General features: G+C 32.1%; 5 protein-coding genes and 1 pseudogene across 9 annotated transcripts; 1 reads left to right on the forward strand and 5 right to left on the reverse strand.

The window, feature by feature from the left end:
• Nucleotides 1–458: 458 nt before the first annotated feature.
• LOC103846699 lies at nucleotides 459–12,192 on the reverse strand. 3 transcript variants are annotated; one of them, XM_033281895.1, is made up of 7 exons: nucleotides 12,061–12,192; nucleotides 2,838–2,924; nucleotides 2,162–2,350; nucleotides 1,925–2,086; nucleotides 1,797–1,850; nucleotides 1,145–1,276; nucleotides 459–915 (listed from the first exon to the last, which is right to left on the reverse strand). In XM_033281895.1, the coding sequence occupies exons 1-7, from the start codon at nucleotides 12,148–12,150 to the stop codon at nucleotides 526–528; spliced, it is 1,104 nt and encodes a 367-aa protein (XP_033137786.1). In that variant the 5' UTR covers nucleotides 12,151–12,192; the 3' UTR covers nucleotides 459–525. The 3 variants fall into 3 exon arrangements, with proteins under 3 accessions (XP_033137786.1, XP_009121922.1, XP_009121923.1); XM_009123674.3 differs by lacking the exon at nucleotides 12,061–12,192 and adding an exon at nucleotides 3,028–3,177; XM_009123675.3 differs by lacking the exon at nucleotides 12,061–12,192 and adding an exon at nucleotides 3,052–3,161.
• Nucleotides 5,867–9,393, reverse strand: LOC103847544 (annotated as a pseudogene).
• A 5,067-nt stretch (nucleotides 12,193–17,259) lies between the features above and the next one.
• LOC103846700 (monoacylglycerol lipase) lies at nucleotides 17,260–19,573 on the reverse strand. The gene is made up of 7 exons (XM_009123676.3): nucleotides 18,737–19,573; nucleotides 18,603–18,641; nucleotides 18,442–18,512; nucleotides 18,276–18,340; nucleotides 18,102–18,191; nucleotides 17,929–18,021; nucleotides 17,260–17,849 (listed from the first exon to the last, which is right to left on the reverse strand). Exons 1-7 carry the CDS (start codon nucleotides 19,114–19,116, stop codon nucleotides 17,415–17,417), a joined length of 1,173 nt encoding a protein of 390 aa, XP_009121924.1. The 5' UTR covers nucleotides 19,117–19,573; the 3' UTR covers nucleotides 17,260–17,414.
• Nucleotides 19,574–20,308: 735 nt separating this feature from the next.
• On the reverse strand, nucleotides 20,309–22,397 carry LOC103846703 (thioredoxin-related transmembrane protein 2 homolog). Of its 2 annotated transcripts, XR_004452371.1 has the most exons (10): nucleotides 22,146–22,397; nucleotides 22,010–22,066; nucleotides 21,866–21,935; nucleotides 21,725–21,766; nucleotides 21,571–21,644; nucleotides 21,218–21,288; nucleotides 21,054–21,139; nucleotides 20,851–20,957; nucleotides 20,620–20,772; nucleotides 20,309–20,516 (listed from the first exon to the last, which is right to left on the reverse strand). XR_004452371.1 is itself a non-coding variant. In XM_009123679.2 (9 exons), the coding sequence occupies exons 1-9, from the start codon at nucleotides 22,335–22,337 to the stop codon at nucleotides 20,710–20,712; spliced, it is 762 nt and encodes a 253-aa protein (XP_009121927.2). In that variant the 5' UTR covers nucleotides 22,338–22,397; the 3' UTR covers nucleotides 20,311–20,709. The 2 variants fall into 2 exon arrangements, 1 of the variants encoding a protein (XP_009121927.2); XM_009123679.2 differs by having other exon boundaries at nucleotides 20,311–20,772.
• Nucleotides 22,398–22,539: 142 nt separating this feature from the next.
• Nucleotides 22,540–23,793, reverse strand: LOC103846702. 2 transcript variants are annotated; one of them, XM_009123678.3, is made up of 3 exons: nucleotides 23,610–23,793; nucleotides 23,369–23,487; nucleotides 22,540–22,796 (listed from the first exon to the last, which is right to left on the reverse strand). In XM_009123678.3, exons 1-3 carry the CDS (start codon nucleotides 23,738–23,740, stop codon nucleotides 22,771–22,773), a joined length of 276 nt encoding a protein of 91 aa, XP_009121926.1. In that variant the 5' UTR covers nucleotides 23,741–23,793; the 3' UTR covers nucleotides 22,540–22,770. The 2 variants fall into 2 exon arrangements, with proteins under 2 accessions (XP_009121926.1, XP_009121925.1); XM_009123677.3 differs by having other exon boundaries at nucleotides 23,311–23,487.
• A 284-nt stretch (nucleotides 23,794–24,077) lies between these two features.
• Nucleotides 24,078–25,311, forward strand: LOC103846704 (mitogen-activated protein kinase kinase kinase 1). The gene is made up of 2 exons (XM_009123681.2): nucleotides 24,078–24,601; nucleotides 24,810–25,311. The coding sequence occupies exons 1-2, from the start codon at nucleotides 24,134–24,136 to the stop codon at nucleotides 25,173–25,175; spliced, it is 834 nt and encodes a 277-aa protein (XP_009121929.1). The 5' UTR covers nucleotides 24,078–24,133; the 3' UTR covers nucleotides 25,176–25,311.
• The last annotated feature ends 31 nt before the right edge of the window (nucleotides 25,312–25,342 follow it).

The raw sequence follows: 25,342 nt of genomic DNA on the forward strand, positions 1-25,342 counted from the left end.
ATTTTTTAAACTATTCTTTCAAATCCCGTTCAGTATGTATAGTATCCAACTTAATCGTTCACGTGACTCGTCATAGTTAAATTTTCTTTGGTTATATAGTTAATTTATAATGTTATTAGACCGAAGCATAAAATCTTTAGACAATCAAATCACTTATTATAAGTGATTGAACCTTTCATAAAAAATAATAATCTACAAATCATTATATTATATGCCCTTTTCAACTATATACATTTGTATAGTTTGATCAGCTTTTTCATATTAAACTACATCGAAATTGCATACAGTATTTTATAAATTATTTAGATTTTAAAACTAATAAATGTGCACATGGTGCAAAATACCCTAACTGATTAAGTACCTAATGCAATAAAACTATACACTATTTATTTAGACACCACATTAAATAATAGATCACATATGGCAAGAAAAAAAAGATTTACAATATACATAATAAATATTATTAAACATGAGATCTAAATTATGTATTTTAATAACCGATTATATTATTTTATAATATCACATTCAACAAGATTTTCCTCCAGGTCCACCATATGTGAACAAATTAGATTCTACGAGGAAAAATCTTTTCTTTCCATCTCTTAATCCGTAACATTTGTTGCTGTCTAATAACTTATCTAAATTACTTATGTCAAGCTCTTTGCCTTTAAATTTAGAGTTTACAATTACGAGGTGTCTAACGCGCGCTGATTCATCTTCATTTTTAGATGGTAGATGACCATTACCCATTGGTGGGCTTATACCCGAAGGAGAAGCTTGGACTGCTCCCGTAACTCCAACCATGTTCACACTATGACCTATTACATCAAATAGTTCTTTTGGCCAATAACCAATAGCTATATCTTTCTTAAAGTTTCGCACATGTGCTGTCCACCAATGTCCTGACACTTCATCCTTAATTAGAAAATAGCAAATTAGCTCAATATACTAAAAGAAATGGGATACTATAGAATGAGGAAAAATGGTAATGATGAGGGGAATCAAATTAAGGGAAAATAGAGTATGAAGTGCAAATAAGGTAAATATTGTGTGTAGGGAGTACAAATTCTCATTAGAAAATAGAACACTGTAAACGGTTTGTAATACTCCAAAGAAAATGTTACTAGAAAAATATGAATAACACCTGTACAATGCTAGGAAAAACAGCTCTATCTCCTTTTCTGGGATGAGGAATAGGGCCAGATAAAAGGTCAGTTTTTGACACTTGAATAAAACCAGGGCATATTGTATTATAACATCCAGCTCCATCGGCACCCTATCAATATTTAGTTTTAATATATTAGTATAATTTAGATAATAATTGAAACTAGTATACATCTAAAGTACAAAAATCTAAATACATATTGAAAGAATAACTAATTCGGTATTAAGAAATGTCTGAATAAATTTATTTACCCATGGTTTGTTTAGCCAAACTAGATGAATAATATTCATAAAAGGTAAAACCATGTGTAAACACAGTCATTTTTTAATATTAAAAAAACCAGAAACAAATCATATCGTTTTAGTTCTCATTTTTAAATACCATTTAGCATTTTAATATAATAAATTTTAAAACAGGAGATGACTATTAATAAATTTCAATTTAAGTATATACAGAAGACATAATAGTCACTTAAATACTGTTGCAATGTATGTGAAAACCTATACCTTAATACCTTTTTCTTTATTAAACATGGAATTTTTAGTAACACTCTTAACCATGGTTTATAATTTAGTTTGTAGTTTTTTTGTTAAGAAATTAACAGAGAGTATTTTATATGTTAATTATGTACCTTCCAAAACCCATAACGCCACGTTTGTCCATCACCAAATAAACTTGGATTTACCTATTACTCAAATATAAATAAATATATGTATATATATATAATTAAAATAAAAATGTAATTAAATTAAAATTTACCATCCAGCCGGTTTGGATAAAATTAGTTTTGTTGTTTAATACACTGCCAGCATATATGTTAGCATATGAAGCTTGGTCTCTACTAATGTTCAAATCATGCACAGTCATCCAAGCTGCCACACCATGGTAGGGACCTTGACCTTGTTCTCTAACTCCAGCAATCTTCAAATTACCGTACTCAAATCATACACGTTTGTAAGATACATATTTATAACTCAAATAATCCATAAGACTTACATGTTTCCCATGGCTTTCGTCTGTGAGCGGGTTGAAGTGTCTCTCAGCCCAATATTGAGCATTTGTGACATATTCTTTTGTATTTTTCAATATAGGTACTGTTCCATTTGGACACTCAACTCTTATTCTGTTTTCAATTTTATTCTTCACTTGCTTTTTAGGTTTTAAGCTTGAAAAAGATGGCTCCATCTACTCCAAATTATAAAATTACACGATAGCATTAGGCGAGATTTAAGTAGTGTTATATATTGCCTTATACTTTCCCAAACAACAATTCAATATTGCTTGACAAAACTTAAATTAATATATTTAGTTTGTTGATTCAATTGCTTACAAAAAAAAAAGAAGGTTTGTTGATTCAATTTTCTAAACATCCCATTTGAAAAAGTTAAAATTCAATAAAACTATAATAAACGTGGTTGACGATTAATTTCGTTTTTGTATTTAATTACTTTATAAATGTAAATTTAAGAGAGTAAGGTAAAAGAAAACCAAACCTAAAACAAAAAGGATTGTTAGCAAAAACTGTTGGATTGATTGTACTCACACAGTCAGTCATCATTTTTAAGTCAACTAAACAAGTAATAATTAGTGTATATACCAAAATAATAAATTAAAAATGTACCGTTTAAGATTCAAGAACATCTATGGAAAAAAATATCTTGATGAATGATACCTGGATTTTATGGTTTTTTAGTAGTGGATGACTTAATGAAGGTTGTTTATATATATCCACACAGTCGTATAGAATCTTCTCGTTTAGCTGTAAGAAAATATTTGGAATCAATACAGAAAGTAATTTACATAGTATCAGTTTTAAATTTTGAATGGGTGTTAATATATTTCTTATTATTCTTTTTATCTACCTTGTATGATTTTACATTTCTTACAATTTCTCTAGATTGAGCTAGGGAAACTATGAAAACGACTAAAACGAGTTTGACAAAGATATTCATGAACTAAAATAAAATTTCCGGAAAAGGTTTTAATATTTTTTTTGGTGGTGGATACACCCCCAAATGTTTAGGTATTTTTATAATAGTTAAGGATGATAAATCTATGTTCCATCCTTGTTTTCAGATTACTATTTTCCATATGGGTCCATCAAGGTATTTATTACACATTGGTTCACTTGGATATCAAAAGATACAAATCACACACACTTAAGTTTTCTTAATTTGTTTTTTCCTACTTATTATAATTTTCAAAACTTTTATTGTGTTTATTTTTATATACTTAGATAAATATTTTATCTTTTTATTACCTTTTAATAAAACAATATCAATCCATCGAGATCCTATTTATAATAAAATGAAATACATAATTATTTGTTTAATGTGGTTTGTTTAATGTGTATGTTACATTGTTGACACGCAACAACATCGACATATACTTTTCTGTATTGCACTTTACCTTTCCTTTTTTTTTTTTTTTTTTTTTGAATGAATGCTAAATTTTATTCATCAAAAAGCCTTTTTACATCAAGTGAGACTTTATATGAAAAGAAGACTACTCCTATTTCTTTACACTTTCTTTACTAGAGAACCAAAACTTCTACCTCAAATCTGTATTTACATCCTAGTACCAAACCAGTATTGCAAAACTACTTCAAGCCCTCCAATTCCCTTCGACTGTACCAAGCTGAGTTTGTTTCTGATGGCTTTGTCGATGTGTTTTGTCAAGACAGTAGCAGGCATAGGCTGTTCACCATGCCGTCTTCTGTTTCTCTCTCTCCACAGCATGTAGACAGTAGCTTGAAGAGTGTACCTGAAACAAAACTGTTTCTTCTTTTCCATGGGCGATGTGGCTAGTAGACTGACCAGCTCCTCCCACTTGCCTGAGTAGGAGTTGCGCAAAATCCCCTTCATGAGTGATTCCCAAATCTGCGTGGAAAACGAGCACTCAAAGAAGAGATGATTGCGAGACTCTAAAGCCCTTTTGCATAGAACACAAGTGGTGTCTACCCCTTGACTCCATACAGCAACCCGGTCCATTGTAGCTAATCTGCCTCTGATGGCCAGCCAGGCCATAAACGCAAACTTCGGCGTGGCTTGAGAGAACCATATACTACCACCCCAGTCACACTGAGTAGCACTGACTCTTGTCATCCTCCATGTTTCTTTAGTTGAAAATCTCGGTTTGTAGCCGGAGTTCCATCTCCACATGTCAACATCATTTGCACCAACACCCTCCACTTCTTGTTTTGCTGCGATATGACTCAGCTCCATATCTATCTGTTTTAGAATCTCTCTTCTATGCCTTGTCCTCCTCCGCCGCAAAGCTTCCGCTACTGTGGCTTCTCTCCTGATACCCATTGCAATAACACCTCTTTCCCCTAGCATCTCCGACATAACACCCAAGCTGGACCATTTATCGTACCAGAAAGAAGTGTGGCGACCATTGCCAACAGCTTTCATGTGAAACGTCCTTGCCACTTCTCTCAGCTTTAGCATTTTTTTCCAAATCCAAGAACCCGCTTGTGTCTTAACACTAACTTCCCAGAAACTCTTCTTACGCAGAAGATTTGATCTGATCCATTTACTCCAAAGGGAATCTCCCGCAACCAATCTCCATATTAGCTTCAACCCCTGAACCTTATTTACTTCCTTCAACGCTCTGATGCCTAATCCTCCTTCTTTTACCGGCTTACAAATATCATGCCACGCCACCTTTGCACCTGTAGACTTAAGGTCTGGACCTGACCAAAGAAACGCAGAGCAGAGCTGTTCTATCTCTTTGGTACATTGACTTTGGCAATCTAAATGCAGCAGCCCAAAAGTTTATAATACTCATCAGTACAGACTTTATTAGCTGTAATCTACCGGCATAGGAGAGGAACCGGCTGGTCCAGGAACAGATGCGAGTTCGGATCCTTTCTAGCAGCGGTAAGAAGTCGTGTCTTCTCATTGCTTGAGTCGTCAGAGGTAAACCCAATCTCTCTACTTTAGTAAAATATAGGGGGTGATTGGTTGGGCTTTATCTCTCTACTTTAGCTTTATTTATTTTTATTTTTTTTGAGCAAAGCTTTATTTATTTTTAAATCACTAAATTTTACCAATCATGCTTTAGCTTTACATTGAAAAATTAAAGTCTACATCAAGTTTTTATTTAATTTTACCAATCATGTTTTAGCTTTATTTTTAAAGCTACAACAAAAAAAATAAAGCAAAAATTTTTATTATGTATTTTAGGCAAAATGCTACATCATATTTTTATAGGCTGTAGAATCTGTAAAATGTAAACAAAAATATCTATAATATCAAATAAATTATATATAATCATAATAAAAACATTTATAAATATTTTAATTTTGAATTTGAGTGTTTTTTAATTATTAAGATATTTAAATAATATAAATATTATTTACATATTACTTTTTAAATTACAATAAATTTTGATAATTTATAAAAAGAATATTAATATAAATTATTTTAATTCATATAAAATAATAATTTTATATATACAACACATATTTCATATATTTTATTTTAAAATATCTACAGCCTATAACTTATAGCTACAACAAATTTAACTACAGCAAAAGTCTCTGCAGAAAAAGTCTACAGTAACAACTTTACAACTACAAACAATTTATCTACAGCTAAACAACTACAACTAAATTTTTTAAGCCACAGTCGAACCAATCATCACCATAGTCTTTATGTTTCTTATTGTAAGTAGTTTTAGGAATTCTTTTTTTTTTAGTTTTTATATATTTAAGTAATTTTTACATTTATTAGATATAGTCTAGCCAATCTAATAATGTCAACTTTTTTTTATAATTGGTTAAACTTATTAATTAAGTATTAATTTTTTAAAAATAATAACCTTTTAATATTAGTGCTTTTAGTCTAAACTATTTACATTGTGAAATAAAAGAAGTATAAATCTATATATTGTTTTAATAGGAATTTTAGTGTACACATTAATTTCTGAAATATACTTTGGTTTAGTTATTTAAGTTCATTTTTAATACACTTTCCATAACAATCCAATTAAAAGCGTTCTTTCTCCTTGCAATGTTAATGGCCATCGAAAAGGAGAAATCTTCAATTAAACTCTAGTCAGATCAAAGTATTATACTGTTACCTATTAATACGTTTTTTCATATTTTTCGTCTAAGATCTCATCAAAGTCAGTGAAATATTTCTCCAGTATCTCATCAGAAAAAAATTTCAATGCTTTGGTCCTATTTGTTCTTAGGATAGCCAGTTTGTAAGGAAACAAACTGGTTTTGAACTCGCCACCGTATTATTTTAGACTAAATCAGCGTTTTTAAAACCGGACCGAAAACTGAACCAGATAATATTTAAGTCACGGTTCAATATGACTTAAACATAAATCTAAAAATAATGTTAGTAAATATGATACATAATTAAAGTATAAATGAATTTCAAACATAAAATATTATAAATATAAACTAGTTTTATGTTTAAATGGATGGTTTATAGATTTTTGATAGGTTAAGTGGTTTTTATCAGTTTAATAATCTTGAGATCCAATTCGGCTACGTGACCGGTTCATGTTCGAACCAATTTTAGAACCAATTGTATTTATAAGTTTTGAACATTTTAAAAAATGTTGATCTAGGAAGAACCAAACTATTTTTTTTTTTTGACATCATGTTGTTTCTATGTATTAGTAGGAACTGCGTGTCGTTTCGTGATATTTTTAACATCGTGATGTTTAATGCATTCTAATAGAAACTGAGTGTAGTTTGTCATTTAATTCTATGAAGCAGTTGGTTTCACAAAAGGTGATATGATTGATTGGGAATATGAATTTGGATATTCAAGTGAGATCTTCACAATTTGGAAGCAGGGAAATATCGAGTTGTCTAAGTGTGGAAAATGCTTTGATAGTTCTCTTACCAAGTTGAAGGAAAACATGGATAGTTAGTTCCATCATGGCCAGCCTAGAGAAAGATAATTGGTCAACCAAAAACTGTTTCTTCATAAACGAATTGCCAAATCAAAAGACTTGATTAAGGTCTCTGGTGATCAGCTGTTCCTACAAAGTTATGCTTGGAGAGAATAAAAAAAAAACAGAGGATTAAAGAATGGCTGGTCCACTTCCAAGAACTTGTCCACATGACAGCATGAAGAAACAAGAGGTTTGCCAAGAAGATGTCTTGCGATGTGTGTCGTTTAATAAACCAGAAGACAGACAGAAAAGATTCACCAAAAGCGAACCTAACAAGGATCAAGAAAACAACCTGTGGGATGAGTTAACTAGACATGATCATTAATGGATTGAAGAGTTGCAAAAAAATGAGAAGAACTCAGTTTGTTTCTGTTTATGTCCTGGAGAGAAGAAGTAAAGAGAAAGATAATTACCTGGCTTAGCTACCACCTGGGAGATCCGATCAGAGAGTCCCGCCACTGTCTTGTCTGACTGAAGCTAGCTAGGAATATGGTTGACCATCAATTTAATTCGCTCTTGTTGTTGTTCCAAACAAGAAAGTTAATTTACTCTCTCTCCACTTGATGATGCAGAGCAGAGCGTTGTTATTTGTATTGGTATCATGTTGACAGACAGCATTGACTACTCGAGAGAGAGATATCTCTAGTAAAAACGCAACACTTTGGAGTTTTTTTTTCTAATCAAAATGTCAAAGAGACTTGTGTTATTTCTCAGACCAACAGAAACCAAAAGAAAATCCTCCATCAGTTTCTCCAGCCACCAGACAGAGAATCGTTCAAAGTAAAACATAAAACTCACGGGAGATGATGCAGAGAGAGAGAGAGAGAGAGAAGCAAACACCATCTCACATGGTAAAACCCTCATTAAACCTAGACTATCACTTTTTACCGTCCCAATCGATGGTTCCGTGACCGTTAAGTTAACTAGACTTGTGTGTGAAGTAACTCTGAATCTAATATGAAACTTCGAATATCATTTGAGATCTTTTAATCTTTACAACCAGAGATTAAGTATTTTTTTTATTTGATTGTTAAATTAATTCAAGAAAATAATCTTTTTACATCAGTGTGTTTCCATTCATATTTTCATTTGAAGCTATTCTTTTAGATTACTCGTTGATTAAAATATTTATAAGCATACTGTTAATATTTTTTTCAGAAAGTAATTGTGAAAGTTTCTTTTTTTTTGAACTAAAGGCTTTCAATAAAAGTTTTTAAGAAAATATTAGTCATTTTTTCTGTCAACAGAATACACAACCAAGAGAAGAGTAACTTTTTTTTTCATTCAAAAAAAAAAAAAAGAAGAGTAACTTTTATGACATGGACTAAGCTCAAGTTCAGACACTGATCTCAGGATCCAAGACAACCAAGTTGTGTTTTCTTAGCCTAAGATCTCTGCTGCTGTAATAATGAACTCAGGGCTTTGATAAAGTCTTAAGATCAGAATTGTTGAGACGCGTAGGCACAAGCTTTACTGGCTCAACAACGAATCCAGCTTTCTTACATTCTTCTTCGAGAAGTTTGATCTGAGATGGCTCATCGGGGCAGAAAGCAACCACAGCTCCTCCGCTTCCCGTGAACTTTGCAGCTGCGCCGACCTTACGTGCCACACTGCCACTTCCACCATTTCTATGTTCATAGCTCCCAAACATTCATCTCCAAACATACTCCTGCATGAAAAAATCATGATAAATCGAGTTAGGTTTAGTTTAGTTTTTGAACTGTGTGTTGGGTCTTTTTCTCGGTTGATCGGTTACCTTCGAAGGTCGAAGTTACGGTTCATGAGTTCTTTGGTGTAATCTCTTTTTAGTAATGCAGTTCGACCATCTTCTGCTAATTTTGCGATTTCTGCCATTGATGATATAATAAACTCATCACCATCTAACCACTTTCTACGAACCGTGCTATGAACCTGTCAATAAATATAAGCAACGTTCAAAAAGATAGTAGTAAATTCAGAAGCAGAGACTGTAAGTAAAACCGTCTTAAATAGCTCTATCTCTAACCTTCCCAGAGTCACTAGAATTCTCAGCATAGATGAGATGCAGAGGAGTAAGAAGATTGATATCCATTATAGTATAAATCTCATAGCCAACTCTATCCATATGGTCTTTACTAAAATCCTGCAGAGCAAAGTAGATCAAAACATGTGGGAAATAGATGAACTGTTGGAATATAGGGGTTATATTAACAGAGTTGGGAAGATCATCTAACCATGTGAACAAGACCACCACCATAGACTTGAGCAACACGGTCTTGAAGACCTGCAACAATACCAAGTTCTTGTAGATTTCCATAACCGTAGCATTTTTAATCAAAAAAATTAAAATAATATATATATATATATATATATATATATATATATATATCAACTTAAGAAGTGAAAGAGAAACTTCTAAGAATCTATTACAATAAAGTATAATAAAGGTTAGTGGAGATGTAGTATTTTCTTAGCATGTGTTAATCCATGCTCTAATAGAACATCTGCACTCTGACATAAAGCTGTAAGTTGAAAAAATCATTCCTAAGTAAAAAAAGAACAAGAAGAAAGGATACGAGTTATATTATCAAACAAATAGTCCCGACAAATATCATTTCTATAATATAAAAATAAAATTTAAAAATATATTATATGTAAACAGTAGAACTTTTTAAAAAATATTTTATGATATGATTTTCTGTTTGATTATTTCAAAGTTATATTTAAACTTTAAATTTAGTTATACATTCTAAAAAGTATAAATAAATTTTAAAAATGTATTATATGTAAACAGTAGATTTTTAAAAAAAAATATTTTATACATGATTTTCTGTTTGATTATTTCAATGTCCGAATGTATAACTTCAAAATTTATACAATTAATACATTCTTATAATATATAACTTAAAGGACACACATTTACTTAGTCACTATATATATAGAGGCTCTAAGAATATATAGAAATCGAAATCGAAGGCAGCAAATTGATTATCACATTTTTTTTTTGACAAAATTGATTATCACATTTCTAAAAATGGTTTTTGATTCCAATTTCCAGCTTATTAAGTCAGCAAATTTGGTTGTTGTTGCTGTAATTGCAGTACTGTTTTTCGGTTTGGCAATCGTGGCTGGAGCGGTGATGTTCGGCTATTTGCGGAAGAAACAGAAGACGGGTCACGTATGCTACCTCTTTGCTTTCGGTTATCTTCCTCCTCTCGAGGGTGATCCAGCTCCAAGTTTTATTGTAATATTTTCTAATTTTAGCTTGCATTTTATTGTATTTCTATTATTTATTTACTTAATTATAACTTTTCAAAACACTATTATAACTTTTTTAAACACTATTTATTTCGAATATCGATTGGGTTTGCTTAAGATTAAGCAGAACCATCTGGTAGTCTATTATAAGTCTTTGTTACTAAAAGAGCTTCAAAGAAAAATGACCAAAAGAAAACTATTAAATAGGTATTATTATAGAGGCAAAATACTTTTTAACTCTTGTTTTATAGATATATAAAAGAAAAATAAAAGGAAAAAATAAAAAAAATAAGAAAAAAATATTTAGAATTATATGTTTTCAAATTCACATTTTATATAAATTATGTTTTTAGAATACTTTCTTTTATAAAATAAGAAAATAATTAATTTTGTTGTATATATACTAGTTATATCTTGTTTAATTTTTTTTATTATATGATTAATGTGGTTGTTTAATATTTTTTAAGAATGTAAAATTAAACAAAAAAGAGCTAAGAAACAAAAATTATTATAAAATATTTAATATTCATAATCATTGATTGTCATATATAGGTTAATCATATTAGGCAATTCTATAGTTTTTATTTAACGAAAGTGCGAGAAAATTTTTTTGTACACTATTTATCAATCTAATAGTTAATTTAATAAAAAATATAATATAAGTTATGATAAACTAACATATTTCTCATTTTCATAGTGACACGTGACTACAAAACAATGTTGTAATGTTTCTCAATCAATATATAAGGAATATGCATAAAGTGTAAAAATTATTTTTTGATAAGGTGGAAACACTTAAAGAATAAATCAATATTATTAATAACACATTTACTTTATCCCTAGATTTCCATTTATAGCTCAAATAATTCATAAGACTTACATGTTTACCAGGGCTTTCGTCTGTGAGCGGGTTGAAGTGTCTCTCAGCCCAATATTGAGCATTTGCGACATATTTTTTTGTATTTTTCAATATAGGTACTGTTCCATTTGGACACTCAACTCTTATTCTGTTTTCAGTTTTATTCTTCACTTGCTTTTTAGGTTTTAAGTTTGAAAAAGATGGCTCCATCTACTCCAAATTATAAAATTACATGATAGCATCAGGCGAAAATTAAGTAGTGTTATATATTGCCGTATACTTTCCCAAACAACAAACAATTCAATATTGCTTGAAAAAAACTTAAATTAATATAATTTAGTTTGTTGATTAAATTTTTTAAACATCCCATTTGAAAAAGTTAAAATTCAATAAAGCTATAATAAACGTGTTTGACGATTAATATCATTTTTTATTTAATTACTTTATAAATGTAAATTTAAGAGAGTAGGGTAAAATAAAACCAAACCTATAAATAAAAAGGATTGTTAGCAAAAAAATATTGGATTGATTGTACTCACATAGTCAGTCATCATTTTTAAGTCAACTAAACAAGTAATAATTAGTGTATATACCAAAATAATAATAAAAAGGTACCGCTTAAAATTCAAGAACATATGTGGAAAAATATATCTTGATGTGAATGAATACCTGGATTTTATGGTTTTTTAGTAGTGGATGGCTTAATGAAGGTTGTTTATATATGTCCACACAGTCGTATATAATCTTCTCGTTTAGCTATGAAAAATATATTTGGAATCAATACCGAAAGTAATTCACATAGTATCAGTTTTAATTTTTGAACGGGTGTTAGTATATATATATATAGATATATATATTTCTAATTATTCTTTTCACATACCTTGGATGATTTCACATTGCTTACAATTTCCCTAGATTGAGCTAGGGAAACTATGAAAACGACTAAAACGAGTTTGACAAATATATTCATGAACTAAAATAAAAGTTCCGGAAAAGGTATTAATATTTTTTTTGGTGGTGGATACACCTCTAAAAAAACTACATACATATCTATAGTTCTAGTTGCCTAAACAGCCAGTAAATTAACAAAAGGATGAAAATGTAGTTTTGCCTATCCCGACCAACACTGTGCATTCCAAAAAGTTAGATTTCTAATTTAACAATCCTTTATGGATTTCCACCAAATTCAATCTAAAAATAAGAAGAAAACGAAAAGTAAAAAATGAAAAAGGAAAGTGCAGAGAACATCAAACATTACCATAATAATTAATATATACATATTTGTCATATACACACGCAATTTAATATCTATATTATTAAAAGTGAAGTACCTTTTGGTACTGTTTGGAAACTTAGATAGTAAATTAAATGAAAGTTGTTTGGAAACAATGATAGCAGATTAATTTTTTTTATTTACATATTTAGTCACTGTATTTCTTTCTTATTTACAGATTCTGTCGTTTGGAAACTTGGATAGCAAATTAAATGAGAATTGTTTGGAAACACAGATAGCAGATTCAATATTTCTTTTTATTTACACATTTAGCCATTGCATTTCTTTTTTATTTACAAATCTGCCACTTCACTTAAAATAAAAAAAACTTAATTAATTAATTACAATGAATTGTTATTTCTTTTTGTTGAAATAAAAACACAAACTATAATATATAGTATATATTAATCTGCTACAATACAATTTTCAAGAAAACCAAATATCATAAAATTAATAATAATTCATAAAAATCTACTGTAAAAATTAAATCATTTTTAAATAAATAAACAACAATAGGTTAATATATGAATATTATAATTACATCAAATTGCATCAAGTTATAAAATTATAAATATAATATTACGTAGAGATAAAAAATTATTATCAAACATTTATATTATAATATAATATATTATACTCTAAATATATTTTACAAAACATAAAAATATAAATTGACATTTTATAAAATCAATGGTTTATAAATTTACATTGAACGCAAGTTAAATCCAACACCCGCGCGGAGGCGCGGATCAAGATCTAGTATTTACTTACATACACAAGCAACTAACAAACAAATCAGTAAACATGGAAACATTACTCATATGCGAAATCTACGCATGTCGAATTGTAGATTTACATAGCCTTAGCTTTATAAATAAAAGATATAACATTGTATTCAAAATACAATAGAAAATCATTTTAAACATACAATTTTATATTACTAATTATTTTTCATAATTCAAATTAGTTATTTTAATAATTTTTATAAATTTAATAAGTAAAATCATATTCAAAATATAATTGAAACTTAGTTAAAATATATATATAACTATTTTAAGTTTTAAATTTAACATATATTTTAGTTTGGATGATTTAAAAATAATTATTGGATGATTATAGAACAATTATAATTCTAGCAACATAATTGTAGTATTTAAAATAATATAAATTTAACTTGTAAGAAATTTCAGGAATTTCTGTTTGCCAGGTTATTATAATTTACTTTTGAGTCCTTATCAGCTTAGGGTCATTACTATGTATAAATACCAAGCGCTATGAGAATAAACAATTCATTATATTCCAAACTATTTCATTTTACAAAATGCCTTTAAATTTTGAGATCATCTACTCCGTTAGATTAGTGGTTCTCGCAGCTATAATTGCTATGTTATTCCTCCTCGCTCTGGTGGCGGCAGTTTTATGGCTCAGCAACCGCAGGAAGAAAATGATGGAAATTGTCGAATATACCACATTCATAGTATCATTTTTTATGTTTACACTAATCACTTTTACCGTTACTTTTAATGAAAGATAAAATACAATTATACCCTTAGAGTTAATTAATCTAGACTTAAGGTTTTTTGGAATGTGAAATTTATGATTCTAATAAATATATAAATACTTAAAAAATATATAAAAATTTTGAAAATATAGTTTCAAACATAATTTTCGTTTTTCAAAAAGAAATTTGAAAAAACAAATTCAAAAGTTCAAAAAAAAATTATAAAAAAGTTCAAATTTGAAAAAGTATATTTCGAAAACATAAAAATTATTATTTTTTTTTATTTTTTATTTTTTATTTATTTTTTATTTTTCATTTTTCATTTTAATTTTTTAATTTTTAGTTTTTAATTTTTAATTTTTAATTTTTATTTTTTATTTTTTGTTTTTCAATATTTTATCTTATTTTACCTTTTTAAATAAAACAATATTAATCCATCGAGATCTTATTTATAATAAATGGAAATACATATTTATTTTTGTAATGTGTTTTAGATGCATCTATCTATATTATTAAAATTAAAGTACATTTTGGTATAATTTGAAAACATGAATAATAGTATCAAAAAGTATAGTGTAGATTTCATTAATATAACTACAATAAATGTTTTTTTCTATATTTCACTCAGTTTAACAATTTCATTAATTATATTATCTTAAAAATACATCATATCACCATAATAAGAGTGCAGATTTTTATTTATTAGTTAATCAACATTAATTTTGTGCCAATTATAAAATAAAAAATGTACAATAATTGGGTTTTGCTTATGGTTAAACGTTCGGTTTAGTTTGTTTTACTAAAAAAAAATTATTTATAGTTTCAATTGGTGGAAAATTATGTAGTCAAAACACAATTCAAAGACATGTTTTATGAATAAAATAATAATTTAAATAAAAATAATTAAAATATATTACATTTATTGTCACTTAATTTTTCACTGCATATAACTATTTTACTAAATAAAAAATTCGTTATGTTTCATTTAATTTAGCCAAACACATAGAAAGAGTCATTTTTACTAATTTGTAAAATCAGTTAGGTATGGAAATTGGTTATCCATTTAGGTATGAGTTGTTTTTTGGATATATTTTTTCTTTTATTTTAGGCTCCGCTTGAATATTATAAATTTATGTATGGGTATGAGTTGGATCCTTTTGGGTCTGGATGAATTCAGTTCTGATGTATATGAACTTAAAAATATCTAAATAACAAATGTATCTGAAACGGTTCAGTTACTTGTACCAATAATAACCATATTACTCGATTTGGTTCAGGTCTTTTGAATATAATTAATTATATTTTGATCCATCTAAAATGTATAACACTAATTATGAAAAACAAATATCAATGTATAAGAATGTAAAAACCAATATCCGCGAAGTCTAGTATATGTTTAATGTGTATGTTACATTTTGACATGCAACAACATCAAAATATATACTTTTATGTATTGCATTTTACCTTTTTAGTAAGTGAATTTGCATCTTGTATACATAATTTTTTCTCTAATTAAGTCAATACTTTAAATCATACATCATGGTGCTTTTGTTGATAAACACATAACTTGTCACATCATAGATAATTAGTTAATTTCGTCATTCTTTTTGGGTTTTAAACCAATTCACTCTTTTGTGTTAAAAAAAAAAAACCAATTCACTCTTTTAGTAAAATATATTAATCTATAGATTGTTTTAATAGGAATTACATTAATTTCTGAAATATACTTTGGTTTAGTTATTCAAGTTCATTTTTAATACACTTTTCATAACAATCCAATTAACAAACGTTCTTTCTCCTTGCAATGTTAATGGAGACCGAAAAGGAGAAATCTTCAATTAAACTCTAGTCGGATCAAACTATTATCAGTCTCTCGATCTTTTTCTATCTATTATACTTCTCTCTTGTCGAGAAAATTTATTTATGGTGGGTTGACGGTTAAATTTTCTCTTTTCAATCCGCTATTACAATATCCAATATAGATTCTGTGACTGTGATCGATGACAATAAATTCAATCTAATTGTGTTAACTTTAGAATTAAGTGGTAAGAAATTCATTTTAATTGTTTTGCTTTGGAAACAATATGATGTGTTATTGTCATAGGTATAAAAGTGGTGTGGCCATAAAGATATTTAACGTTTTCAAAAATTGCAGTTTAACATGTTTATTGGTGATTATTTACGGTAGATGCAATTTCTTTGTTCTATTACAATGTTTTTAAAAATCGTTAAAAACTGATAGTTTCACTAACTAATTTTTTTTTGAGAGAATCAATAAATTGGATTCTTTTTTAAAAAAATACATATAGATCTTCTGTAGCATTAGATAAATATTATACAACAAAGAAAACTATGAAGAATAATTTGAAATTTCCTCAAAAAGGTGATAACCAAGAGGTAGCATAATGAACAACACAATGGTTCAGAAGAATTTTCTTCAGATTTTATTGTAATATTCTATAAATTTAGCTTTACATCTTATTGTACTTCTATTATTTTCTATACTTTATTATAACATTTTTTGAAACACAATTAAAATTTTACATTTATTTAAATAAAATAGTTGAAGAAACAATCTAATTAAAAGTTTTAATCCTTGTGGAGGATAGAGATAGAGTAAAATTCCCATAAATTAATAATATTGAAACTATGAAATTTTATTAATCTATAGACTTATTAATTTATAAAATGTTTTTTCTATAATTTTATGTTTTTATAATATTTATTGTAAATTAAGAAAATAGTTAATATTATCGTATATACATTAGTTTAATTTTTTGAAATTTGACTTTTATTTTTTTATTATACAATTTGTGTATACGAAATATTGTTTTATAAACTTTAAATGCAGTGTTAGATATAATTTTACTAAATTATCAAACTATATTAAAATGTTAAGAAAAATAGAGATAAAATTCATTGTGAATATGCAAATAATACAATATTTTAGTAGGATTATATATTTACATAAGATTTTTTAAACAAATATTATTTTATTATTTTATCGATTGAGTTATATTTTAAACTAATCCAAATAACTGATTTTTTTTATAAATGTAGTGTGTACATTAATTTAGCGTGTTTATTAATTTATCAAATATTAATTTATAGAAATTTTACTTTACATAACAAACTACGTAAGAAACCTCAATTTTACATATTCATAACCAATAGGCCCAATGGATGAAAATACTGTTCAGACTGAGCCCAAAAGATCCTAACTAGTAACTACAGACTAGACTTTTTAGAAACAGAAGAAACTTCGTTGCCCAAACTCCTCCTACCAAGAATTGGCTACTGAATAATAAGGGGACCCGAATAATAAGCAAACAAACAAAATGAAACAATTCATAGATAATATATGTATCTCCTACACTTTGGTTCTGATTTTACAATCACACCATTTGTATCACAACTATCTAAACAACAAGAAGACATATCTGATGTCTCCTCTGATCTTTCACCAAAGGCCAGCGGCTGATCCATTAACATCATCGAGCCGCTTCATCATCCAACCTATGATATCGCGACCAACTTCCTCACGCTCAGGTTCAAAGAGAAGGTCGTGTAAGAAACCTTCATAGAGTTTGATGTCTTTAAACACCGATGGGGCCTGGTTATACAAGTCTTGTGACGCCAGTGGATCAGTTACTTTGTCCTCTGTGCCGTGGAGAACAAAGAACGGCACTGTAATGGATTTGAAGTTGCGGGTCAAGTAAGCTGTTATGCGGAGAATCTCATGGCCTGTTCGGACTCTTATTGGACCGGTGTAGACTAACGGGTCAGAGTACTTGGCTAAGAGAGCTTCAGGGTCTCTTGAGACCGGAATGCCTCTCTTGTTTGCTCCTTTGAATTGGAACCTTGGAGCCACCAACGAGAAGATTGGAGCTATCGCCTACAAAGACACATATCACTTAATGATCACTTACTATATTTTCCAACCGAGAATGAAAGAAACATCTAACTTGACTTACCCCGACAATAGGATGAGCAGGTTTGACACGAAGTGCAGGCGATGTTAGGACAATACCAGCTAACATATCTTCAATAGAGGGAGATAAAGCCGCCTATAAGGCAAGGTAGACAACAAATCAAGACACTGTAACCATAATGTAGAGAGAGCTTTAAAGGTACAAAGTTTAGGTACCTTCAAGACCACAGCTCCACCAGTAGAGTGACCAAAGAGGAAACACGGCACGCCCGGATTCTCAGACCTAATCTTCTCCAAGAAAGCTACCTATATAATCCAAATCATCAACACAACAGCACCTGAACATTTCTCTAGTTTTCATCTCCAAAAAGCAAAAACAACTGAACTTACAGTGTCAGAAACAACGTAATCAAGAGAAGGAACGTAGCCATGTAAACCATCACTCCCACCGTGACCTAATTACAACGTTATGAGACCAAAACCTGTTCAGACTCACAGCTTCAGAACAAAGATATAAACTAAAAAAAAAAAGAACAAGACAAGCTCGTGTTCATACCAATCCAATCCATAGCGTATACACCAAAGTTACTCGTGTTTAGCTGCTTAGCGAATTGAGAATATCTCCCACTGGAAACAAAACGAGAGATTAACCCAATTACATACAGACAAAGAACAAAACATGTGTCTGAAACAAAGATAATTGAATTTCATTTTTACCTGTGTTCATTCAATCCATGGATAATAATCAAAATCCCCCTGAAACATAAACATACAAAAATTCAAGATCCCAAGGTGAGTTTTGAAACATAAACGTGCAAGCAAAGCATGCAAGGGGCTCGAAAGGCTCATACCTAAGCTCGCCGGAAAGAGGCAGCCACGACCGAGAGAACAGAGCGTTACCACGTCGTCCATAGAACAAGAAACTACTCCAACGAGAATCGATTTCGCCGATCTCAACGCCTTCCGCCAACGAACGGCGCCTAGCCGTGTCTTCCTCCTCCAGCTTCCACGCCATCTTCCTCCTCCATCGCCTCGACGGAGCAGCGGGACCCGCCTCCTCCTCCGGCGACGGAAGAGGCAAAACGCGGCGGCGGGGACGGAGAAGGAGGAGGAGAGAAAGGAAGAGGGAGAGGACGAAGATGAAGCACTTGCGAAGCGTTTTCAGTATGGGGATGATCCGATTGCTCGCGCCGGAAGTCAATTGCTCGATCTCAGCCGACGTTGACGCCATCTCCGGTTAAATTAAATTAAAAAAATTACAAATAATCGGAGAAATAAAAATGGGAAGATGGACGGAGAAGGAGAAAGCGTGTGTACAGAGTTTAATGTCAGAAAAATTCAGGACAAATGGTGGGACTCCCATTTATAGTGGTGAATATTTCAATGCATCGGTAGACGACAAAGTTTTTATTAATCGGGTGCGGCGCGGGATCGTGGGAGGAAGCTACGTGGCTGTGTTGTATTGGTTGTTGGGGTAACGAGATATGGGTTGATGTGTTTGATGGGGATAAGTCAAAGCTTTGGACGGTTGAAGATACGGTGCTTCTGGGAGGGTTCGGTGAGTAACGGTTGATGAGTTGGATGGAAGGAAGATTGGTCCGTTTCCAACATTTATGATTTAATTGATTACCCGCGTTTTATGGTAAGCTGTTTATTATTATTTCTGAGAATCTGAAAGTATATATTTAAAATTAAATTTGATATGATACACATTATCTCGTTAAATAGAATTTGTGTGCCTGGCATAGTAAGTTAGTTAACCTATTAATTAGTTGATTATTATATACATATTCTTATGTTATGTATAGTGTACGTAAATAAAACGATTGAGAGGAGAAAGTCACAAACGAGCCAAATGTAAATCAATAATTAATGGCTTAATTGAGATTTTGGAAGCATTGAATTATGTGAACGGTTGCATAGTCTCTGCCACTAGGCATCAAATCTTTACCAAGTGTTTCATTTTCTTGTTCAGCAATTCACAGTCGCACGTCTTTTAAAGATCACGACGCCTTTTCACATATATTAGCAACGTTTGATTCAAAGAACTGCGCTTAGCTGTTGCTTTCGGGATTTTGTAATGTTTTAGCAAAATAAAGATATGATACACACGACAAAATAAGACACCGCACGGGATTTTGTAACGTTTACAAAAGTATATATTTAAGTATGTCAAATATAGTTATCATCTATTTTTATTTCCTTCCAGACGATGGTTCATTATATTGCTACAAATCTACTTTTCATAACTGATAGATAACATTTAATATGAATATCTTAATAATTTTAATGCAGTAGAATCGATATATGAAGTGTATACTTACACTTCTAAAAATGTTAAATGTTTGATTTTCTGTCGACTTTATTGTTGTAATTTTTCCTTTATATCTTATTTGGTGTTAATTTTAGACCACACATCCACATAGGAAGCATAATTGGTTGTACTTAAGCACATGAAAACAACAGAAAAGAGAGACGGATGACTCCCGCAACAAGCCTTGCCACTAAAAGTCATGACAACGAAAGCCACGACAAAGTCAAGAATTACTGAGATTTCATCACCATCAACATCAAGAATTCTTCTTCGGAATTAGAGCCCCATAACACTTTTAACATAATCTTCTCATCTCTCTATAACACAAAAGTAGTATCTGTGGTTTCCTCAGGCGAGACTCACTAAAATGCCTACTATAATAAGATCGAAAAAATGAAAGTGCAAGAAGGAAATGTTTGCCTGTTATAAGCCCGATTGTGCGTTGATGTGTTCAGACTGTTCTCCCAAGAAAACTCATCCACATATCATCGAATATTAATATTTCCCTGGCTATGATCCGTTGATGTAGTCAAGCAGAAGCCGATCAAGCTCAAAATATTGACACAGAAGTTTCTGCAATATCAACAATAAGAGAATCAAAATCACAGAAGTTTCTAGCTTAAGAGAAGGAATACACCCATTTCTGCAAACCTTGGTTATGGGTAAAGACGGTGTAGCGTCAACATAAAAGTCTGGGAACCGAGAAACTTCTACACCCTTTTCAAACAATATGTACGTAGGAAGCTGAGACATTCCACCTACATACGTTACACAACACATCAGTGTCTAGCACAACACAGACTAAACGTGCTTCTGAGATCGTGCAAATGAATGAGTTCGTGAAGGACTATTACCGGCGAGAGATATTCCAAACTTTGCTGCAGTATTAGGGAAAAGTTCAAGATCAATGGTCCCAAAAGACAAAAGATTATTGGAGTACCTGAAGAACGGAAGTAGTGTGAGTGTGTATCTTACGACGAACAGTGAAATGGGATATGTTTTCTTATACAAAGCTTACGTGATGGAGAGCTCGGGAAAGCAGCGGCTTGAACGAACACACTTGGATGAACTACACGCATAGAATTCTATCTGCAAAACTTGTGAAATAGCACATCATCACACCCTTCTGAGCCAAATTTTCAATTTTCATATATATATTTTTACCGATCAAGATGTTGCAGTTCAATTTTGATTTTTTAGTTAATTAACAAGGGTAGACTATGTATTATCTGGCTTCATAGACACCATGCTATTGGAACCTAGCTGTAACCTCCTTTGATTTTCAAACTCAGCATCTAAAAATCACAACTTCACTAATGTAGCAACAGCCACAACACTATCTAGTAGAAGACAAAGCCCATGGCCACATACCAACCAGTATTTAGTTGTGGTCCCATCTGATAATAAATCCTCCAACTGCATAGGTGTTAGCTTCTTCGCAATTCCTGCAAAACGTTTAAGCATCTTACAAGAATGAAACTTCTGATCCCTCAACAGAGAGCAATAACTTGAATATTCAACATACCTAATCTGCTAAAAGCTGGTTGTTGAGCTAAAAGATATATGACTGCACAACGAAACATTCAGATCAAACATTCAAATCTGCATCTCCTACATACATATCAGATTCTAAGAAAATGAGCTCAAAAGATTGATTTATTCATACCTGAAAAGATGACAGTAAACCAGATCGCCACTCGATAATCCATAATTAACGTAACAGCTATGAGAAAGATCTGGAGCAAGATAATGTGTATCAGCAGATTGAACAATCAATTTCGAATCTGAATCTGGAATTAGTAAGAGTCACCTTGGCGTATAGTAAGCTATCCGCGACGAAGGCCTCCCATGTTTCCTTCCTAACCATCTACAACGGATTTCGAGCAACCGATGAAGCAAGTACGATCATCTATGCAAATTCGATTGATATGAAGGATAAGACGAACCTTGATAGCGGAGAACATGAGGAACGCTAGAAATGCTTGGAGTTCTCTGTCGAAGAGTCGATGAGAAGTGTACTGTGATGCGGAGCTGCGAATCGGAAGGTAAGAGAAGAAGGTCATGAGATGGAGGAAGTAGTAAGGATCTGATACGATCCGACTCGTTCCGTCGATTACTCCTTCACGCTTCTTCTCCATCTTCGCTCACTAGCTCCGGTGAATCTTCGCGTTGAGGAGCTGCAGATTTAGCTCTCGAGTCGGAAGGTAAGTAAAGGTTTGTTCGAAAATACAGCAGACGTCACGTCGTTTCGTATAATCTACTAGATAAGAAACGGCAAGGCATTCATCTACTGCTCACGTAATTTTGGGCATTTTCATGTGTTGGCTCAAACATTAACACTTCATGTAATCGTACTTTGATATATCAAATCCAGGAGCACCAATGGACACAAGACGATATACTATTTTATCGTGATGAATGAAGGTACATATTCCACAAGAAATTGTTAATTGAATGAAAAGAAAGGAGACTGTTTATCACTCCCGAAAAACAGAAACTGATCTGAGTGACTGAGTTAGTTAGATCAGTAAAGCAAAAACTGCGGAGAATCTGACTGAGGTCTTGGTCTCTTTATCGAGGAACGCTTAGGCCAAGCTCTGCAAAAATTAAACACCATAATAGATTAGCACATGGCCATCTAAAACAATCTTGTTTCAGTTGTTTCCAATCAAAAGCTACAAGAAGTTCAAAAGAAGAAATACGAAGATAGAACATTACCAACAATGACATATTTCATTCTTATGCCAAAACCAAATAATCTATGTCTTTGCAACACCAGTAATTCCTAACAAAAGAACTAAAACTCTGGAAATCGCAAGATCAAACCAATGTGGAGCACGACAAGCTTGATACAGGAACAGGAAGCGATATCTGTGATAATGCTCTAAGTTCAAATTCAATAAACAGTTACACAAATATGGGTGTCAAAGTTGCACAGAGCTATCCAACTAATGCAATTTCCAATGTCATTCGGTTATAAATTGCTACAGACTCTGGTGGGTTATTGGGAAGATCGAAGGAGTAGCAAAGCTCTAATATACTACTGAGAGTAGACAAGATGTAAATTCTGAGATATGCAAAGGTCAAAGAGTAAAAACAAAAGTTGCTTACTACTAAACACAAGATTATGGAGAATATCAAACTCCTGGATTCGCACAGCAGAGCATACCCTGAGACAACGACCTTGAATTCATCGAATCGATACCCAGGCACGAAGTCAGCCTAGCAGACGCCACCGCACTGTACAATGGAAGCAGCGATTGAAGCGACCCCAGCTGAGCAATCGGCCTGTCAAAGTCAAAATACAAAATTGAAGAAAACCCACAAATCAGAACTACGCGAATTCAAATTTCTGAAAATTAAACAATCAGGATAGTGAAAGGCGGAAAATTTAAGATAAGATTGTCAACCTTGCAAGTCCAGGCGACGGAGGGACGCCGAGAAATGACGAAGCTGATTTGGGTCGGAGAGAGGGCTTGTTCATTGCAGATCTAAACGTAGAGAACGCTGGTTTGGATAGCGATCGACATCGAGAAGCCATTGTTGCCGATAACGAGCAGGAGTTCGATTTTGATTTCTAGGTTAAGAAGAGGGGTTTTCAAGAGGTTTAACCCAAAACGACGTCGCTTTAAACCAAAAGTCAATGAAATGAACGGCGTGCTGTGTAACACTACATCTACAAAACCACACGGCGTGTAATTTAGCATTCTTAGATTAATTAATTTGGTACAACAGGCTACGTTAAACCGAACTAAATCAAAACTTTGCCTTCCGTCTAACGCCGTCTTTGATATCTCCTACACGTCGCCGTTATTCCACACGTGTGTCATCCTTTCATACAAAGAATCTCCACATGACGTGTATAAGTAACCGTACCTATAACCTAAACGTCACATAAAACTCCAACTGCCGTAACGGATTTCTTACAAACCTAATGGAATCTGTCGGGTCCAATGACTCCGATCAAATATCTCCGTACGTCAGTAACCGAGACCAACGTCATCTCTTGGCTCATCAACCGGTGGAAGATCGAATAGTTCGAGCTCTCCGTCACAGGCTCCGTCTCCTCAGCCGTCCAAATGACGCTACTTTCCACGTCCTCGGTGCCACGTGTAACGTCTACACCGTGACGCTAACGGCCACGCCGACTTGCACTTGTCCCGACCGTAAGAAGCCGTGCAAGCACATCTTGTTTGTCTTGATACGAGTTCTTGGTATTCCTCTCGACGACAAGTGTCTCCGGCAGCGGAGACTCCGGCCATGTCTTCTTTACCGTCTCGTCTCGGCCCCGACACGACCTGACTACCTCGCTAGTTTCCACCTCCAGCAACGGTTTCTTCAGCTTTTATCCACCGTCAATTCTCATTACGGAAACACTAGCTCCTCCACCACCCCTGCACCGGTACTCTCTTTTTCTTCCTTATTTCTTTTGTTTTGTGAAAATGAAAGCATCCAAAATTCACGAATAACGTGACAAAATGGGAGAATGTATAATGGTTATTAGGTTATATTGTTCTTGAAAACTTATCATCATAGATTTTTTTTGTATTATATGTGATACTCTCGTAGAATATTTACATCCATAAATTATTTATTGGGACTGAGTATAGGAAAATGAGGTGGAAGACGAAGCTGCGACATGTCCAATATGTCTAGACGACATTAACGTCATTAAAAGCGTAAACGGTGAACATGTTGGAGGCGAGGAGAGCGAGAGAGCGGTGGTGAAGTGCAGGGTTTGCAAGAACAAAGTGCATGACGAATGCATGCTGAAGTGGAGGGCGAGTCGGGGACGGAGACCGGCGATCTGCGTGGTCTGCCGTTCACGGTGGCGGCGAGGCAGTGGTTCTAGCAGGACTCCTAATGTTGGTGGTAGTAACGAGATCAACTCCCACGGTAATTGTTACTTGAATCTTGCTCCTTATGTTAACGAGGAGGATGAGGATGGGGTTGGCACGAGTCAACGGTCATGCTGAGGAAGTTGAAAGATTAATTGTTACTTCATGTGTTAATTGTCAAATTCATGTAAACAAGAACACAAAACAAACTTGTGGGTATATATTAATTTGATTAAAGTATCGTGCTGGTTTAGCAACTAGCCTTGTTATTTCAGTTTGATTATGTTTTAGAAGTATCAAGTATC

Source organism: Brassica rapa, chromosome A10 (genome assembly GCF_000309985.2).
Source record: "Brassica rapa cultivar Chiifu-401-42 chromosome A10, CAAS_Brap_v3.01, whole genome shotgun sequence".
Classification (NCBI taxonomy): domain Eukaryota; kingdom Viridiplantae; phylum Streptophyta; class Magnoliopsida; order Brassicales; family Brassicaceae; genus Brassica; species Brassica rapa.